We start from the raw sequence: 19,497 nt of genomic DNA, 5'->3' as shown, positions 1-19,497 counted from the left end.
TGGTTGTGTGTCTAATAAAGTGCAGCTCTCTTGTACAGTCGGAGTCCGGGTTTCGCTTTATCGTAGACAATAAGTTGATCTTCTTTCCCTTTTGGGATCAATAAAGTATCACGTCAGTAGGTGGAGGCTCTGCGACAGGTCCAGCGGCGGCCCTCAGGTGGGTCGTTGTAGTATTGTTAACTGGGTATGGAATGCTCTCTCCGCTCATCTTCCCTGGGGCTAGGAGGATGTTTCATGTACAGACATAACGTGAACACTCTGATATGATTACAGGGCAGATAGACTTTCTAACGGCTTGGCAGGTCACGGATCCACTCTAGGGCTAGGGTAAGCAAGTACTTGAGTCATGAATTTGGAGTAATACAGTAATGTGAAACTTGTTTTTTTAATTAAAAAAATGTACTCATTAAAAGATGAACGGAACCAAACATTCTAAGCTATTTTAAAAAGCTAAATGGATAAAAATGCATCAATGTATTTCTATGTTACACATTTGCTCATGACGTATAACTTAAACTCTGTTCTATTTACAGAGTCAATTCATACTGTAGTTTAAATGTGTATTGATAGGTTAAAGGCCATATAATCTTCAGTACTAATGTAGGTGTATTGTGTATGTACAGTACAGGTATGTATTTGTGTTCTGTGTATGCATACACTTTGACATTGAGTGTGTACAGTAATCTCAGTGGAGTTGTGGGTCTTGGAGCTGGAGTTGTTCAGGTGTCTTGACGCTGTGCTGGTCTCCGTCCATCTGTTGCTCTGAACGGTGAGTTCCTCAGGTCTGGGACAAAGCACATAGACACAACCACTGAAACTTAGCAAGGGATATCTATCTCCGATTGTACCGGGGAAAAGTGTGGTAACGCTTCATGATTTACATGATTTACATACATATAAAGCATTCATGTATTTTATAGTGCCTTATAATGTGTTATGGCATTGACTATAAGCGTTCTTAACTCTGTTTTATAGATCATAAACTACAATATAAGACCATAGTACATCATGTATTCTAGCCATAGTGGTTCGTCATACCTGTGATGATGTCCTCCAGGGCCCCATCCTTCACCTGAGGCTTCACCTGCCTCTTCTTCAGCTCCGCTATCAGGTCCATCTTGGGCATCATGGGAGACTGGCAGGGGTCAAAGGGTAAAGCTGACACATTGGCATATGTAGTATGGACCACACTAGAATGACTAGTCACTGGTCTATCAGTCATAAGGGAAGCTACAAAACGATAGTACTCCAGCTCCACCTCCTTTTATAACTGACTGTATGGAATGTAGAGATTGTGGTGGATTGAGTTGGTATGGGGCATCGGTCTATCGTCTATTCTCCTACCTTGTGTCCTGCAGCCTCTTTCTTTCTGGGGGAGGGAGACTCTGCTTGGTTCTCACTGCTCTGGGCCTCCAGTCTCTTCTTCTGTTCATTATCCTTCTCTGCTTGCTGTGTGGGACACACACAAAAACAGGTAATTAGAGGTCCAACGCAGCCGTTTAATCTCAATATCAAATCATTTCTGAGCAACAATTAAGTACCTTGCTATGATTGTTTTCAATTGAAATGGTAAAATAAACAAAAATAGCTTCTTAGCTAAATGCTATTTTTCAAGCAAGAATTGTGCTAGGACTGTCTAGACATGGTCTGAGAGAGGGCCCTAACTGGAGGAGCCTAAATAGGAGGAATGTGTAACCTGAAAACTAGCTGTTATTGGCAGAGAGGAGGGCAAACTTTCTTTGTTATTGGTCTATTAACTCACCAGGTGGTCCAAAAAACCCACCCCACCCAGCCAAACAGCTCTTACACCAAAAGTGCATTATCATAATTTTCACAATTTCACAGTATTATTCAAACATCATAGTGTGGAAAATATATATAAAACAGGAAAATGACGTTTTTGACTGCACTGCCCCTTTAACAAACATGCATATAAATACAAAATGCACCCACGATAGACACAAGTTAAACATAATGAGCTATTTCCTTGTCCTTTCCCATTATGGGGGCACCACCTCACCTTATAGGCCTTCATGAAGCGGACAAACAGAGGGAAAAACATGGAGGGTTGTGTGGTCTTGGGGTTTTCTCCAAAATACTCCACCACCAAGCCATACGCCTCCTAGTGGAGGAGATGAGAGAGGAAGAGGAGGAGAGATGACGCTCACACTAAAACATGTATTGAACATCTTCTGTGGAATTATGCGTGTTGGATGTGTCTATTAAGTTCAAATGTTATGGAATTCCAACCTGAGCGGTTTTGCTGTCTTTGAGTAACGAGTCCAGTAATTCACTGTTTGTCTTGACAAAGTCCTTCAGCACTGTGTTGTCTTCCTGCACCAGGAACTCCTTCTTGGTCACTTCCATTCCCCTCTCCAGGGAGCGGATATCCTGAAGAATACTGTCCAGAGACACTGAAACACACAAACACAGGAGAGAAACAGTGGGTCAGTTATTCTCACTATGAAGGGCTGCATTTTTTTCAAGCTGTGTGTACATGTGTGTGTGCGCGTGCAACCGTTGATTGCGTTCCCGCACCTAGGCCAGCCTTGTCCACAAAGTGCAGCTCAGTGTGGAAGTTGTTGAGTTCAGGGTATTTCTCCTGGACAATGCTGGAGATGAAGTGTAGCAGGGTCTGGGAGCGGTCTGTAGACTTGGTGTCCAGCAGCTGACAGGACAGAGACAAAGAGAGGGACAGATGGAGTCATCTCCCAAAGATGGACTGGCCTGCCTATCAAGATACCATAGCGCCCTCAACTGTCCAAAACCTTGCTTTAGCTAATAGCGACGTATTTATCGTTATAGAGTTGAAGCCATACTATTTCAGCCAGTTAATCTCTACCTTAGTGATGGTTCTATTCATGTTAAACAAGGGAAACAATTTTGCCTCAAGAGCAGAGGGGTACTCACCAGGTCCAGACTCTGCAGGCGGAACCCATAGGCTGCACCCCTCTTACTGCTGTTCATGTAGTTCCCAAAGGCTAGGATGATCTGGAGAGGAGGAGCCAGACACATAATGTGTTACATAGACAGTGCAGGCCTGTTTAAAGGGGCTCTCAGATTGGAGGTTAGCAGTGACGGACAGGGATGCCCTCCACTCACCTCTAACATCTTCTTCAGCTTGGCCGAGGACTTAATGGACATGGATGCTGTGATTATGGAGTTCAGTTGCTGTAGGTGAGATTATGAATGACTATAGTATCAGATTCTGAAGAAAGTCATTGTTGTACAGATACAATTTCATTGTCTGTCCTGAGCAACTGACTCACCGGCTGCAGACGTTTGACGCTCTCGGGGAAGTTGCCCATGAAGGTGAGGGTGCTGATTCGCTGGGCCAGACGGGGGATCTTCCCAAAGCGCATCATGAAGCGGTCCTCCTCTGCCAGATCATCCAGCGGACGGCCCTCCTTCTCATAGTTCTGGAGGAGCTTCAGCTCGTAGTCTGACGGGACAAACCTCTCCAGCAGCTCCAGGAAGTCCAGCCCCAACGCCTGCTGGTCATACCTGGAGAGAAGGTGGGAAAGGAGGAGGGAGGGAGGGAAAGAAGTAAGATAGTAAGGAAGGGACAAAAGAAGAGTGTTAGGGGAAGGTGGAATGAGGAGAAAGAGAATGAAGGGATTAAAGAGAACAAAAAAGGCATAAAGAAATTAAATGAGTGAGAGAAATATGTTTACTAAGGAAAGGAACAGAATAGGAGAAGATATAGTTCCATACGTCTCTATAGCTGTGCAGATGTCTGTGGGGCTCCTGCCTCCCTTGCGTAGCGTGATGGCCAGGTTCTTGGCCTTGTTGCCCTCGATCAGGTTGACCTTGCTGGGGGCCTTCTGGGCCACCTTGACCTTAAGAGTGGACAGAGCTGCTGGAGGACCCTGGGCCTTGGTCTTAAACTGCTCTTCAAACGCATCCATGTTCAGCTCCTGACACAACACACATAGAGATGGTTAGAGAGGGAGGGTAAGGAGGGGAGAGAGAGAAAGAGGGAGAGAGAGGAGGGGGGGTAAGGAGGAAGAGATATAAAGAGAGAGAGAGAGGAGTAGAAAAAGGGTCAGAGGAAGAGTGGAGGAGAGGAAAAAGTGGAAAAAGGGGGTCAGAGGGAAAGTGAGAGAAGGGAGAATGGAAGAGTAGAGTTCAGTCAGCACTAGTATCTGTGTGGAGGTTTGATCTTACCCCTAAGATCTGCTCGTCGTCCAGCTCGTGGAAGACTGTGCCAGTCACCTGGTTGGGCTTCAGTGCCTGCCAGTTGAGCAAAGGCATCCGGAACTTAGTCTGGATGGGTTTCCTGCCTTTACCTCCTGAGACAAAGTGAGAGAGAAAGAGAGAGAGAGTAGGAGAGAGAATCAATCACAGTTGTCAATCGCCAGTGCACTCATTTCACCCTTCAGCAAATTGGACGTATACAAATTCATGAGATTGACTGACAATCTGATTAGCATAGAGCTCTCTCCTATTTGACCTCTCACACCCTAATCTCTTTAATCTCTCCTCTATACTCATGATCTCCCCTCTCAATTTTCTAATCTCTGCTGTAGACTGCTACTGGAACGGAATAGGTGGAATGGTATCAAATACATCAAGCACATGGTTTCCACATGTTTGATGCCATTCCATTCGCTCCGTTCCAGACATGATTATGAGCCGTCCTCCCCTCGGCAGCCTCCACTGACATACACATGTAACAGCCAGAATAATGGAAACACTTAAGATACAAAGTATATTGAAAGCATGTGCTTCCACACAGGTGTGGTTCCTGAGTGAATTCAGCAATTAACTTCCTATTATGCTTATGGTCATGTATAAAAATGCTGGGCAGGCCTTTATTTTGGCTACCATGGCTATGCCCCCATATGATGACAATGCCCCTATCTACAGGGCACGAATGGTCACTGAATGGTTTGATGAACATGCCATGGCTTTTCAGTCCCCAGATCTCAACCCAATTAGACACTTATGGGAGATTCTGAAGTGGCTCCTAAGACAGCATTTTCCACCACATCAACAAAACACAAAATGATGGAATTTCTCGTGGAAGAATGGTGTCGCATCCCTCCAATAGAGTTCCAGACACTTGTAGAATCTATGCCAACGTGCATTGAAGCTGTTCTGGACCTATTAAGACAATTGATGTTGGTGTTTCCTTTATTTTGGCAGATACCTGTATATCTCTAATGAAAGCAGTTAAGAGTCACCTTACCGGCTTGGCTGTCTCCAGAAGGTGGGCCTCCTGGTGGGGGCGGAGGTCCAGCGCCGGGTGGAGGAGGAGGTGGGGGCGGACCTCCCCCGGGAGGAGGGGGAGGAGGAGGGGGAGGTGGGCCACCGGAGCCAGGTGGGGGAGGAGGAGGAGGTGGAGGGGGTGGGGGAGCAGGTCCACCAGGCCCAGGAGGTGGTGGGGGAGGAGGAGGGGGGACAGAAGAGATGGCTGAGGAGGGAGTGGCATCAGGGACGTCTAGGCCAGGGGCAGTGGGACCAGTGGAGCTGAGCATGGGCTCAGAGGCTGGGGCGGGGGCGTACTCGATGATGGTGACAGGCACCACCTGGAGGTCTAGGGCCCCAGAGGGAGTGCGTCCCAGGCGGATCAGCCCTTGGTCCTGCAGCTCCTGCACCTTGAGTTCCAGCTCAGAGGAGGGCTGGCTTAGACGCTCTCTGTCCCGCTCCCTCTCCTGGCTCATCTCCCTCTCCCTCTCTCTCTGCTGCAGAGAACTGACCTGGGAACAGGAGTCCCGCAGGCTCTCCTGTCAGTCGCACACACACAAAGGCAAGGAAAAGTTATTATCACACAACCACACACATACCTTTCTGTCTGATACACTATATTGTAAACAGTCCACAGTTCATTGTACAGTGCAGACCTTGAGCAGCTCTGCCTCCTTGGTGGCTTGGAGGAGCTGTTTCTCCAGTTCAGCCATCCTCTCTGCAGACTGGCTCTCAATCTCCTCTAGCCTGGCACTCAGCTACAAAAACACAACACAACACGACATGACACAACACGACAGCATGCCAACACATTCGGAGGTCACAGACAGAGTCATAGAGTAATTGATGGCATTTTTTAGATGTGTGATTTGAATGAATGAGACTGTGTGTGTACAGTGTGTATCACTGACCTGTGAGTTATGCTCCTGCAGTTCGTCCACATGCTCCAGCACCCCGCCCCTGTTCTCTGCGTCCTCCAGCAGAGCCCCCACATCAAACACGTTGTCCAGGTAGGCCTGAATCTGAACCTGCAGCTTCTCACTCTCTGTCAGCTTCAGAGACTGACACACACACATCATCATCGTTATCCTGACGGTTTCATTTCAGTTTTAAGGAGTTGGTTTTGTGGTTGTGACGGTTCCATTTCCAACAATGAGATGAGAAGGATAAATGGAGAGTTTACCTCTAAGTACTGGTCCAGTCCGTGGTGAGTGAACTCATATTGCAGGTGCACACGGAAGTTCATATTCTCCACCGAATGTACCACAATGTTAATGAACTGCATGCAGGCCACCTGAAGAGAGGGATCATCAGATTTGATCTTTAACCTTTCAGAACCACATTGTGAGTAAATGCAAACACATCAGCCAGCACATTTAAAGCCGTTTTGTGTCCACGTACCATGAAGTCAATGTTGCTGTCATCATTGCTAAAGTACTCCATCAGTTTCTCAAAGCGGTTCTTCTCTCCGCTCACCTGAGTGAAAGGACATGGGAAAGACGTTACTTGTTTCAGTAACACAGTCATGTACTTCAACAGATGTCCACACGAGTGTGTATGTTTTACCTCTTGGTACAGTGTGTGGTTGTATTCATAGAAAGCTGATCAAATTGGTTCACTTCTGCTTTAAACATTTCTAACATTAAATCTATTATTAGTCGTGATGGTCACCAAAATGGAAAGTCTATATCGATATCAGTTGAATATTTTCAGACCACATAACAGTTGTATAAAGGGGCCCTTCAGTATGGTGAGGACTGGTTACGCACTCACAGCATGATGTCTTCGTGTGAGTGTGTGTTTTAGAGTTCTAAGTGTGCTTGGTGTGACTGAGACAGGGTGTGTCGTGTATCAGTAATGAGATTACTTAGAAGAGAAAAATCTTGGTCCCGAGAACACACAAATGAGTAGGCTAAGGTGAGATGACACAGTACATATTGGTAAAGTAAAGTCTGCTAAAGTGTGGCTAAGATTGGTAAATCCCTTCACCTCCTTGAGGTTGTCGAAGGCGGCGAGAATGATGTCATGACCGCCCCTCACAAGACACACAGCAGCCAACAGCTCCAACACCAGGGCTTTGGTTCTGTAGAGACCAGGAATATAATACCACATCACACATCACACACACATGCACAAGCATGCACACACACATCACACACACAGGTGTTCATACCTGGGGCTCTTGTTGTTGAGACTGAGAGTGATCTCGTTGACGCAGCGTGGGTGAGTCATAACTTGGTTGAAGCCCGACTGAAAAAATTATAATTAGCGTTGGATTTTCACAATTTCACACTCCATATCACAGTCATGACCACACGCCACACAACACACACACACCTGGTAGTTCATGATGGCACGCAGACACATGATGCACACATGGACGTCGTCCCGCTGACTGGCCAATCGAGAGATCTTCTGAGTTCTCCTACTCTGGGCTAGAGAGGTTATTCTGCAAAGGAGATATTGAGAGGATGGAGGACACTGGTCAGAAGGTCCCACTTTGCAGTAGAATATTTTTTGGGTGAGATTTATCCTGTGGTCTCTAAGGCTTGCTGAGTGAGACTCAGGTCTCATAACGGCTGATGGTTCTTACCGTACGGTCAGGGCGCGGGCTGCTCTGGTCATGCCGTGTGTAGGGGAGCTTCCTGCACTCTTATTCAGGTCCTCCATGGACCTCTCCGCTGGCTTCCCTCTCTCTGACAGTGTTCCCCCATTCTCAGCACCCTCCAAGTCAAACCTATAGACACATTCCCAAATACACTAACATATAGTCACATATAGATAATCAAACATTAAATCTACAGTACCAGTCAAAAGTTTGGACACACCTACTCATTCAAGGGTTTTTCTTTATTTTTACTATTTTCTCCATTGTAGAATAATAGTGAAGATATCATAACTATGAAATAACACAAACGGAAACATGTAGTAACCAAAGGTCCTAATCCTGGTTCAACACCCTTTGCCTTGATGACAGCGTTGCACACTCTTGGCATTCTCTCAACCAGGTTTGGGATGAGTTGGACCGCAGAGTGAAGGAAAAGTAGTCAACAAGTGCTCAGCATATGTGAGAACTCCTCCAAGGCTGTTGGAAAAGCATTCCTCGTGAAGCTGGTTGAGAGAATGCCAAGAGTGTGCAAAGCTGTCATCAAAGCAAAGGGTGACTACTTTGAAGAATCTAAAATCTAAAATATATTTTGATATGTTTAACACTTTTTTGGTTACTACATGATTCCATATGTGTTATTTCATAGTTTTGATGTCTTAACTATTATTCTACAATGTAGAAAATAGTAAAAATAAAGAAAAACCCTTGAATGAGTAGGTGTATCCAAACTTTTGACTGGTACTGTATGTCTCATTGATACTGTACGGGATTCTGTTAAGACAGAAGGGGAGGCTGCAGGGATACTCACGAAGCATCACACTGGGCGTAGGACAGGTAATCCACCAATACATCCAAACCCTGGTTCTCCTCATTCAGAAACTCCTGGGCCCAGCTATATAGAGAGAAAGAGAATTAGAACCCGATACTACTTTAAGGACACTTGAGTCAGTCGTACTGGCTGATGGGATAACTGTGGGACCAGTCCTGGTCAAAACTAACAGAGCAGGCGTCAAAGAAACACCTGAAACTAGATCCCCTACATACTGGTCTTGACGAGAAGAAGAAAGAAAAAAAAAACTGTCAGGGGAGGTTCTCATCTGCACTGTTCAACCAACCCAGTAAATGTGGAGGAGGAGTTAAGATAGAGTGTCGCCTTATTAACGTCCAAAAGAGGAAGTTGCGTCACAGGCTCTCTTTCCATTTCCCCTGAAAACCAGAACATCTGGTTGTTGGGGACTCGGCAGAGGCTAATCCTGGTCCAGTCACTCACCCAATATGATTAGTGCGGAGGGAGATCTCCAGCTCTCTCAGTACCTGAGTGGACTCCTGGACACGCCTCTTGAACTGAAATAGGCCAAAACCATATAGAGAAGCTCTATGAATGAAGGAAACGCACAAACCTTTATATAAGTAGTTCAGAAGTTGTTCTAATGAGACTGGCCTTATATTACTTGCTTAAGGGCTTTGTCATAAAATGCAAAGACATACTACTACTGTAGATGTAATATTGTTATCCCATTGTTCCAAAACACGCATATTTACTTCTTGAAATCCCTGGCTACGGTGAGAATGACTACACCCACCCTGCGGGTCACTCCTCCTTGGTCCTGATAGAAGCTCTTGATCTTGGTCAGATAGGTAGAGGGAGGGTTTTTCACCTGGAACCGCTCCTGACCACACAGAATGGAGGGAGGAAGGAGAAGGGGATGAGGGGATGAGGGGGAGTGAGAAGACAAATGACATAGTCAAACACAACGAGCACCGCAAACCACTCTGTTACCATGCCAACCTGCTGAAGGGAAACGTGCTTACCACAGGAACCCATCAGAGGTGTAGTGTTTTGCTAGAAGACTATATGACCTTTTTGCACTCTAACCTACATTACATATCGGCAACCGGACACCAGCAATACACATTTATTTTTCTTCACGGTTATTTCCGGATGCTTTGTTTTTAGAACACTTAATCTCAGATACAATCATGGGTTACTCTTTATTTTAACGGTCATTTACAAAGATACTACACACCATTTATGGTTAGGGTTAGGTATGGGTTAGGGTTAAATAGTGCTCGCTTTAGATTAGGGACTGCAAAAATACTTTACTTATGATTAGTAAATGGTTTATATATGTGCGAGTAATGATTAATAAATGGTTTATTACGGACCGTTGAAATAAAGCGTTACCCAATCATGTAGAAGAACTGTGTATGTACTAGTGCATGAACCAATCACCCCATGTAAGGCGCCCAACAAGACGTAACGTTCTTACCTGATCACAGATCAGCTCCCACTTCTTCTCATTGTCATACTGACTCAACAGTTTCAGCTTGTCTGGAGGCAAGTTCATATAGCTCTGAGAAGAGAATAAGGTGCACTTCAAAAACCTACATCAATAATGACATGAAACTGTTACTGTGATTACAACTGGGGCCTTTGGGGGATCTTGTATTTAAATGAACTCTGAGCAGTCTACAACGGCATGTTACTCAATAGACTTAAATTAAGCAGTGCCTGCATAATAATATAATCTTAAATAAGACTTTTCGTTCATTTCTTTCTTCACTACCAACCAGCCAACGCTCTTGTACACATTATCATAATGCTTCCTGTTCATGCCATGCTGTTCAAATGTGATCAGAAACCACAGACGTCCCCACCAGAGGTATTAGTGAACGCTATCATCATCCTACACCATGGAGATGACTCACTGTTTACATGTATCGCTGGTAACTAATGGAAACCATCTGTGAGCATGTATCAGGTCTAGTCATGAGCATTTTCAAACACATACAGATGATGCTTCTCCATTCATCATTGAACGTAGCGGGCCTAAACAGTAGTCGTTTAGCCATGATCTGTTTGAGTGAGTTGCAGGTGGATTTAACCTGATTGATTCTATAGTTATTCGTCTCTATGACAGGTGAACCACGTGGCCCTTTCAACAAGAAAATATGGTGTGTTTATATCACGAGAAGCTGATTCAACTCTGTCATACCTATTGATTAACATGGGAAAATACAATATATATTTTTAAGCATCATTCTCATGTGACACGACACACACAATAACCCCATAGATGTTGCCGGCCAAACTAACCGCTAATGAAAATTGTTTATTTAAGGCATCTAAGACGAGCGATGTTTTAGTCGAGGCAGTCTTGGGCCTACTAAGAAAGGGTGTGGACTGTGGTTAGATACGCAGAAGTTAATGTTCTCAAGCGACAGTTTGTGGCTTCCTCTTGACACGTTAAACCCTTTGAGGTTTGACATGTGTGCCCCAGTTAGCGTGGGCTTTGCTGGGGACATAGCTATAGGGTTTGGGTGGGGTACAGTATGGGAGGGACCGATGGTGGATTTTGAAGGACAAAGACTAGCAACAGAAAACTAAATGTACTCAATGTGTATGTGAATATGCACATACACATGAGGTTACTCATACACACACATACCCACTCAGAAAGACATATAGTCTTGTACACATTAACGCACACACACACACACACACACACACACACACACACACACACACACACACACACACACACACACACACACACACACACACACACACACACACACCTACATTTTTGAGTATGTGTCGTTCCATTTGAGGCCGGTTGGATGTACTGCCAAATTCTGTAAAACGACGTTGGAGGCGGCTTATGGTAGAGAAATGAACATTAAATTCTCTGGCAACAGCTCTGTTGGACATTCATGCAGTCAGCATGCCAATTACACCCTCCCTCAAAACTTGTGGCACTGTGTTGTGTGACAAAACTGCACATTTTAGAGTGGCCTTTTGTTGTCCCCGGCACAAGGTGCACCTGTGTAATGATCATGCTGTTTAATCAGCTTCTTGATATGCCACATCTGTCAGGTGGATGGATTATCTTGACAAAGGAGAAATGCTCACTAACTGCTTGCAACCCAACTTCTTACAAGTTCTGTTAAATCCAGCGATATAAAAGGGATCTCTATTGCTGACAGAGATATTATCATCAGTCAGCTTACAGATGACACCACCCTTTCCTTGAAAGATGCTGACCAGATTCCTAGAGCAGTCGATGTGATAAATATTTTTTTCCAAAGCATCTGGTCTTTGCCTTAATAAGTGTGAATTATTTGCTGTTAAAGACCGTGTGATACCCTCTATATACAATATTCCAATCAAGGAAAATGTAACATACCTTGGGATTACCATATCTAAGAATCAACAGGAAAGATGCTCATTAAATGTCATACCTATTATGGAAAAAACAAAAAGAAGTTGAACCATTGGTTGCAGAGGGATTTATCCTTGAAAGGTCGAGTATTGCTTTCTAAAGCTGAAGGTATCTCCAGACGTACTTATGCAGCCCAGTCCCTCCATCTTGACAACAAAATAGGTAAAGCGGTTGACCAGATGCTTTTCGACTTCGTCTGGAAGAATCATACACATTATATTAGAAAATCTGTCGTTATGAACACATATGAATATAGTGGTGTCAATTTTTTTGATTTTCCTACTTTGAATAATACTGATACATTGGGCTAAACACTTCTTAAAGAATTCTTAAGGAATTGAATCCCTCATATCTTCTCCTGTTTTGGTGGCTTCAATTTTATGTTACTTTGTAACTATTACATTGATAAGATTCCTACAAAATTTGTATTCTTAGTGTGGTCGTTAATATATAAACATAATTTTTCATCGCATAGGTATTTCATTTGGAACAATAAGGATATTTTGTATAGAAACAAGACTTTCTTTTTTTAAGAACTGGTTTAATAACAGAAACAGAAATGTGCATCCTGCAGCACAAACTCCAAAAAGTTCTGGGACACTGTAAAATCTATGGAGAATAAGAGCACCTCCTCCCAGCTGCCCACTGCACTGAGGCGAGGAAACACTGTCACCACCGATAAATCCACAATAATTGAGAATTTCAACAAGCATTTTTCTACAGCTGGCCATGCTTTCCACCTGGCCACCCTTACCCTGGTCAACAGCCCTGCAACCCCCACAGCAACTTGCCCAAGCCTCCCCCATTTCTCCTTCACCCAAATCCAGATAGCTGATGATCTGAAAGAGCTGCAAAATCTGGACCCCTACAAATCAGCAAGACTAGACAATCTGGACCCTCTCTTTCTAAAATTATCTGCCAAAATTGTTGCAACCCCTATTACGAGCCTGTTAAACCTCTCTTTCGTATCGTCTGAGATCCCCAAAGATTGGAAAGCTGCCGCGGTCATCCCCCTCTTCGAAGGGGGAGACACTCTAGACCCAAACTGCTACAGACCTATATCTATCCTATCCTGCCTTTCTAAGGTCTTCGAAAGCCAAGTTAACAAACAGATCACAGACCATTTCGAATCCCACCGTACCTTCTCAGCTATGCAATCTGGTTTCCGAGCGTGTCATGGGTGCACCTCAGCCATGCACAAGGTCCTAAATGATATCATAACCTCCATCGATAAGAGACAATACTGTGCAGCTGTATTCATAGACCTGGCCAAGGCTTTCGACTCTGTCAATCACCACATTCTTATCGGCAGACTCAACAGCCTTGGTTTCTCAAATGACTGCCTCGCCTGGTTCACCAACTACTTCTCAGAGTTCAGTGTGTCAAATCGGAAGGCCTGTTGTCCGGACCTCTGGCAGTCTCTATGGCGGTGCCACAGGGTTCAATTATCGGGCCGACTCTCTTCTCTGTATACATCAATGATGTTGCTCTTGCTGCTGGTGATCCTCTCATCCACCTCTACGCAGACGACACCATTCCGTATACTTCTGGCCCTTCTTTGGACACTGTGTTAACTAACCTCCACACGAGCTTCAATGCCATACAACTCTCCTTCCATGGCCTCCAACTGCTCTTAAATGCAAGTAAAACTAAATGCATGCTCTTCAACCGATCGCTACCAGCACCTGCCCACCCGTCCAGCATCACTACTCTGGACGGTTCTGACTTAGAAAATGTGGACATCTACAAATACCTAGGTGTCTGGTTAAACTGTAAACTCTCCTTCCAGACTCACATTAAGCATCTGCAATCCAAAATTAAATCTAGAATCGGCTTCCTATTTCGCAACAAAGCATCCTTCACTCATGCTGCCAAACATACCCTCATAACACTGACTATCCTAACGATCCTTGACTTCGGCGATGTCATTTACAAAATAGCCTCCAACACTCTACTCAGCAAATTGGATGCAGTGTATCCCAGTGCCATCCGTTTTGTCACCAAAGCCCCATATACTACCCACCACTGCGACCTGTATGCTCTCGTTGGCTGGCCCTCGCTTCATATTCGTCGCCAAACCCACTGGCTCCAGGTCATCTATAAGTCTTTGCTAGGTAAAGCCCCGCCTTATCTCAGCTCACTGGTCACCATAGCAGCACCCACCCGTAGCACGCGCTCTAGCAGGTATATTTCACTGGTCACCCCCCAAAGCCAATTCCTCCTTTGGCCGCCTTTCCTTCCAGTTCTCTGCTGCCAATGACTGGAACGAATTGCAAAAATCACTGAAGCTGGAGACTCATATCTCCCTCACTAACTTTAAGCACCAGCTGTCAGAGCAGCTCACAGATCACTGCACCTGTACATAGCCCATCTGTAAATAGCCCATCCAACTACCTCATCCCCATACTGTTTTTTTTTATCCTTTGCAGCCCAGTATCTCTACTTGCACATTCATCTTCTGCACATCTATCACTCCAGTGTTTAATTGCTAAATTGTAATTATTTTGCCAATATGGCCTATTTATTGCCTTAGCTCCCTTATCTTACCTCATTTGCACACACTGAATATAGACTTTTTCTATTGTGTTATTGACTGTACGTTTGTTTATTCCATGTGTAACTGTGTTGTTGCTTGCTTTGCTTTATCTTGGCCAGGTCGCAGTTGTAAATGACAACTTGTTCTCAACTAGCCTACCTGGTTAAATAAAGGTGAAATAAAATTAAAATTAAAATTTAAAAAATAATCATATCCTGCTGGTGAGTCAACTTTTTAATGCAGAAGGATCATTACTCAATTAAGAGGATTTTTTTCTCGTTACAATATCCCTGTTACACCTAGAGAGTTCACCATAGTCTTTGATGATATTCCATCGGGAACTCTCATGTTGTTTAGAGGTGTAACCAGACCTCGCCTTCTTGACCTACCCTCGCTTAATCCAGTTGACTCTCCAATAGGAGAAATGTGTTTCTCCTTGCTCCCTCAGAACAACAGATCTATACGTGCTTTATTTCAAAGGGATATTGTATCCATTCCTTATGTCACAACTTAATGGAATACATTTGTCAATAATATCTGTTATAAAAAAGTCTGGTTATTACCACACAAATACCTGCTTGTTAACAAGGTCAAAGAGGTCTCTTTCAGAATGATCCATAAGTATTACCCTGCGAATCATTACCTGAAGAAACTTTAAAAAGACATTAACATTAACTGTACTTTTTGTGTTGAGCATCCAGAAACAGTTTAGCATTTATTTTGGAATTGTCTACATGTAAAGAAATGATGGCAAGATATTCATAGTTTATAATTGTTAATATTCTTGATGACTTGTTTTTTTTTTATGGGAGAATGTGCAGCTCGGTTTCCTTAACTATAATCAAATTACATATTCATAAATGTAAATTCACTAATAACAAACCACTCCGTGTTTTCTATAAGGAATTCGAGCAGTACATTAAGACCATTCTACATTCTTCTAATAAGAAAGCTGTCAAAACAATCAATTTGTGTGTATGTTTTAAGGTCTTTGTATAATCATTTGTTGTAATACCTAGCATATGTTATCATTGTCTGTTTGTATACTTGTTGTATGTATACTGATTTTTCTGCCATAAAAATAAATAAAAAAAGACATGCTCACTGACAGGGATGTAAACAAATTTGTGCACAAAATTTGAGAGAAATCAGCTTTTTGTGCGTATTTCTGGGATCTTTTATTTCAGCTCATGAGAAATGGGACCAACACTTTACATGTTGCGTTTATATTTTTGTTCAGTATAAAAATGCTTTCATTTTCGCATATGTTGTATCTTAGACCCTATTTTACATAATCTGAGGTGTTTGTGTTGTGCCCGCCATTGGTTGAGACACAGCATACTCTTAAATATGTTTATATTCACTCATAAAACAAAAAATAAATCAAGAAATTATAAAATAGTTACAATCCCCTTTTGTAAGCTTTTAAATGATTTCAAACGCAACGGTTTAACTTTTCCAGTGAAGAAGACATGGATGTCTCATGGTAGGGTGGGGTATGCAAAATGGGTCAACTTTGAGCTCTTCCATCTCCTAAATGTTTTGGCACTCAGGTCCGAAAAGTTACTTTCTGACCACTTCTACCATAGAAAAATATGTATAGAAAGTTTAGCTGAAATCAAAAGGGGTGTAGTCAAAAGTGATTGAAATCAAATGGAACGACCCATATCTCAATTTAGAGACCCTATACGGGTACCACAGTATGAGTCATAATACCCATAAAACTTATCAGTCAAACAAGGAAATGGTTCCAATCATTTTTCCACTATTCATTTTTCCCATAGGGGATTTTAGAAACACTTTACTGCTAATTAGCTGCTAATTGGGCTATCATACAGAACTACAAATGCCATGATGATCTGGACGAGACCACAGAATCGATGCTAATTAGCATTTTCTAATCTGAGAGCAAACAGAGCCGATTATATTGATAAAAGTCACCTTGTCTGAGAGAGATATTTACATGGTTATCAAAACGTCAGGCCAGGGTAAGCCTACACAAAACACAGCCCTTATTTTAAGTGTTTCTAAAATTCCCTATGAGAAAAATGAATGATGGAAAAATGATTGGAACCATTTTGCTGTTTGACCGCTAGGTTTTATGGGTATTATGACACTTCCACTGTGGGCCTCTATTTAGAGCCCGAGGGGAAGTCCTGTTCTCAGTTTCAACAGGTTGTTCCATTCTTACTGTCACCCTGAGCCCAGACACTCCTCCCAAAAAAGAAACATTATTACTTAGACCTAATATCTCCTCTCACACATTGCCACATACCTAAACATATCTGCTTGTGTGAGTGCTATAAGTACCGTATTAGGTCTGTTTGCAATCTAGACTAGAGAAGGTAGCATTTACTGTTGAAAGAAAGAGGAAGTCAGGTCATGCTCTGAAAAAGCAGGCTGGTAGAGAGGACAGTGGGCAGGAAATGGTTTAGGCTAAATAAGTGTCTGTTCCACACACATATTAGCTAATAGTTATCACACTGCACAGACAGCCTACATGCATCAGACATAAAAGTAAAAGAAGGTGGAGGTGTATGCATGGATAGTTTTACTGCCATGATGTCACGTCTTTCGTGTGTCTCCGTACCTAGTGCCTAATATGTTTAGCATCACATTTATCAGATGTTTATCTAAATGTGTGATTCAAACTGCTTGCGCTACTCATGATTGACTAATAGTTTCGACAGATAAGGCCTTGTTCCCTGAGATGTGCTGCTTCTTTTGTAAAAACAACCGTGCTTCTAGTATTGGATTGATAGCATTATGTTGTCCTCCATAGGTGTTAACTGATGGGAAATGACATGTTGAAATATTTGAGAAACATTTGCCTTCCTGTCTTAGTCTGTTGTCTCTTTCGTGCAAAATCTATTCCTCAATCCAGCAGTGTGCCTTTATGGTGTCTCCGGTTCATCTAAGAGGGAGGACTGCAGTCGAAGGTCTATGAGATCATTTGAAGAGGCCGATTTCAAAATATCTAAAAGAGGATGTGAGCTTTTGGATGGGATTGAGGCCAACAAAATGTCAGCTCTCTTTACTAACATGATTGGCTGCAGTGAGAGAGACGGCATTGTTTTTTAACAGGAACCAGAATTACCTTGACAGAATAATTCAAATGTGAAGCTGAATGTATTTTCTCTCAGACATTTGGCACCCAGCATATTTAAGTGAGTGATTTTACCTGTTCCTTTAGATATCAGTGCAATACATACAGTAGGTGTGTGATGCATCTATATTCTTGTGTGATGTGTCTGCATTTCTGTGTGTTGATATGCATGATGTTTCTCCCCTCCTGTCCTGCCACTCACCAGAACCACACTGAAGCGCTCCTCCAGCTCGTCCTCTGGGGGCATGGGCAGCTTGGGGGGAGCAGGCTGCTTCTTCTGCAGGGTCGGGGTGTGGTCACTCAGGCCCGTTCCTGATCCCACAGAGTGCTTGGCCTCCCTGCCATCTGCCTGCTCTATTCCCCCCACCGCATTCCCCATCACCAACCTGAACAGGTAATCCAGGGGAAAGGTAAAAAACACTCTTCTTTTAACTGGAAGTGCTAGTAGGCCTAACTCCAAAACAGACTGAAACTCCAACGCAGATGTCTGCAAACCTGTCCACACTGAAAAAAGTAGCTAGTTAGTTCCAATGAATTTCCCAAAAAAGAGAAGGTGAATAAAAACAGGTCTTGGAGTCCTTGGCCCTTCAACGTCTCTGGGAGATTAGGCAGGTGGATGGAACAGCCACTGGCCTACTGCAATTGTCTTGGTCCTGAGGTGAGGATGTTTGATGGAGCAACATCTTTCCTCCTAATCCCGTATCTCTTCCACTGTCCTCACTCTCTTCTGGATAACAGGTGTTAGTAGGGGGGGGAAAAAATCGGACCAACTTGAAACCTGAAAAGTGGCGCCTGTTGAAGCAAGATGTTGTTTTTACTATTTAATTGTTCATAGTTCCTACAGTGAGCTCAGCACAGACAGGCAGGGCACGGGTGTTACAGGAAGGAGGGGAGTTTGACGCAGTCGTTGCAACAGAGGCAGAAACCGCATAACCAGAAAAAGCAGAAGAGTAACTTCCTGCTGTGTGTGAGAGAAACAAAACTACAAGGGGGTGGAGTAGGGTGGAGAGAGGAGACTGAGGGAGAAGCAGAGAGGGTGTGATTGGAGAAGATGGACAAGAGAGTAAAGTGGAGGGGGTGGAAAAAAGAAGGGATAACGGAAGACTACGTAGGTGTATTGGGCCAATAGTCATATGAGCTATGAAGAGTCATATGAGCTATGAAGTAACTACACGTATCTGGCCTCATGGATGGTCGGTGCATGCCAAATGGTAGAGGGTGGATTAAGTAAGGTGTTTTTATCATTACTTTCTTGACTTTCCATTGTTAGGAAACCACTACCAGAACATAGCTTGTGGAAATGTGAGTGCAGTTGCGTTTTACCCAGTGTACCATCAAAGAACATTCCAAGAGCGCTACCCTGTGTCAGATATTCACATTGCTACCCCTAGTGAAGTCAAGGCAAAATTGTTGTTACCATGTGGTGGTGAATCAATTGCTGACAATCAGAACACCAACAAGATCTTAGTAGACACTTTCTACCAGACCTAATTGATTAATGTCACTGACTGGCCACTCACCAGTGCTGCAGAGCAAAATCAGTTACTGGTAAAAAAACAAACGGCAGCAGGCCTACTTCCAGATATGAGGAGCCTATGACTGCGTTCAGACAGGCAGCCTAATTCTGATCTTTTGGCCAATTCCATCAGATTTTCCTTACATCAGATCTTTTTTCAGGGCTGATCTGATTGGTCCAATTAGTGAAAGCAATATCAGAATTGGGCTGCCTGTTTAAACGCAGCCATATGCCGCGTTCAAAAAACGGAGAACTCTCCGACTTCCGACTTGAGTACGTTCAAAACAACTGGGAACTCTGAGAGAGAAAAAAACGAGC

At 43.6% G+C, this 19,497-nt stretch overlaps 2 protein-coding genes across 3 annotated transcripts in view; one reads left to right on the top strand and one right to left on the bottom strand.

Moving 5' to 3' along the window:
- Window positions 1–369: 369 nt before the first annotated feature.
- Window positions 370–18,142, bottom strand: LOC106601135 (formin-like protein 1). The gene is made up of 25 exons (XM_014193096.2): window positions 17,866–18,142; window positions 10,069–10,152; window positions 9,382–9,468; window positions 9,069–9,142; window positions 8,607–8,690; window positions 7,784–7,927; window positions 7,528–7,639; window positions 7,364–7,440; window positions 7,180–7,273; window positions 6,592–6,666; window positions 6,374–6,484; window positions 6,102–6,251; window positions 5,847–5,948; window positions 5,192–5,729; window positions 4,168–4,292; window positions 3,715–3,917; window positions 3,270–3,504; window positions 3,103–3,171; window positions 2,911–2,991; window positions 2,539–2,668; window positions 2,251–2,414; window positions 2,021–2,122; window positions 1,345–1,449; window positions 1,039–1,135; window positions 370–784 (listed from the first exon to the last, which is right to left on the bottom strand). Exons 1-25 carry the CDS (start codon window positions 18,040–18,042, stop codon window positions 720–722), a joined length of 3,285 nt encoding a protein of 1,094 aa, XP_014048571.2. The 5' UTR covers window positions 18,043–18,142; the 3' UTR covers window positions 370–719.
- The window catches only part of LOC106601136 (max-like protein X), a 10,805-nt gene continuing 9,180 nt past the window's right edge, over window positions 17,873–19,497 (top strand). The window contains exon 1 of one of the 2 annotated variants that reach the window (XM_014193097.2): window positions 17,873–18,057. Coding sequence is in view for 1 of the 2 variants with exons in the window: in XM_045715036.1 (XP_045570992.1) it covers window positions 18,854–18,890 (37 nt within the window). In the remaining variant the exon portion in view is untranslated. Of the gene's footprint in view, window positions 18,058–18,685; window positions 18,891–19,497 lie in introns of those variants that run through there. The other variant, XM_045715036.1, reaches the window with a different exon arrangement.

Source organism: Salmo salar, chromosome ssa03 (genome assembly GCF_905237065.1).
Source record: "Salmo salar chromosome ssa03, Ssal_v3.1, whole genome shotgun sequence".
NCBI classification, from domain to species: Eukaryota; Metazoa; Chordata; class Actinopteri; order Salmoniformes; family Salmonidae; genus Salmo; species Salmo salar.
Note: the sequence above shows the minus strand (reverse complement) of the source record. Positions and strands in the feature narration are given on the sequence as shown.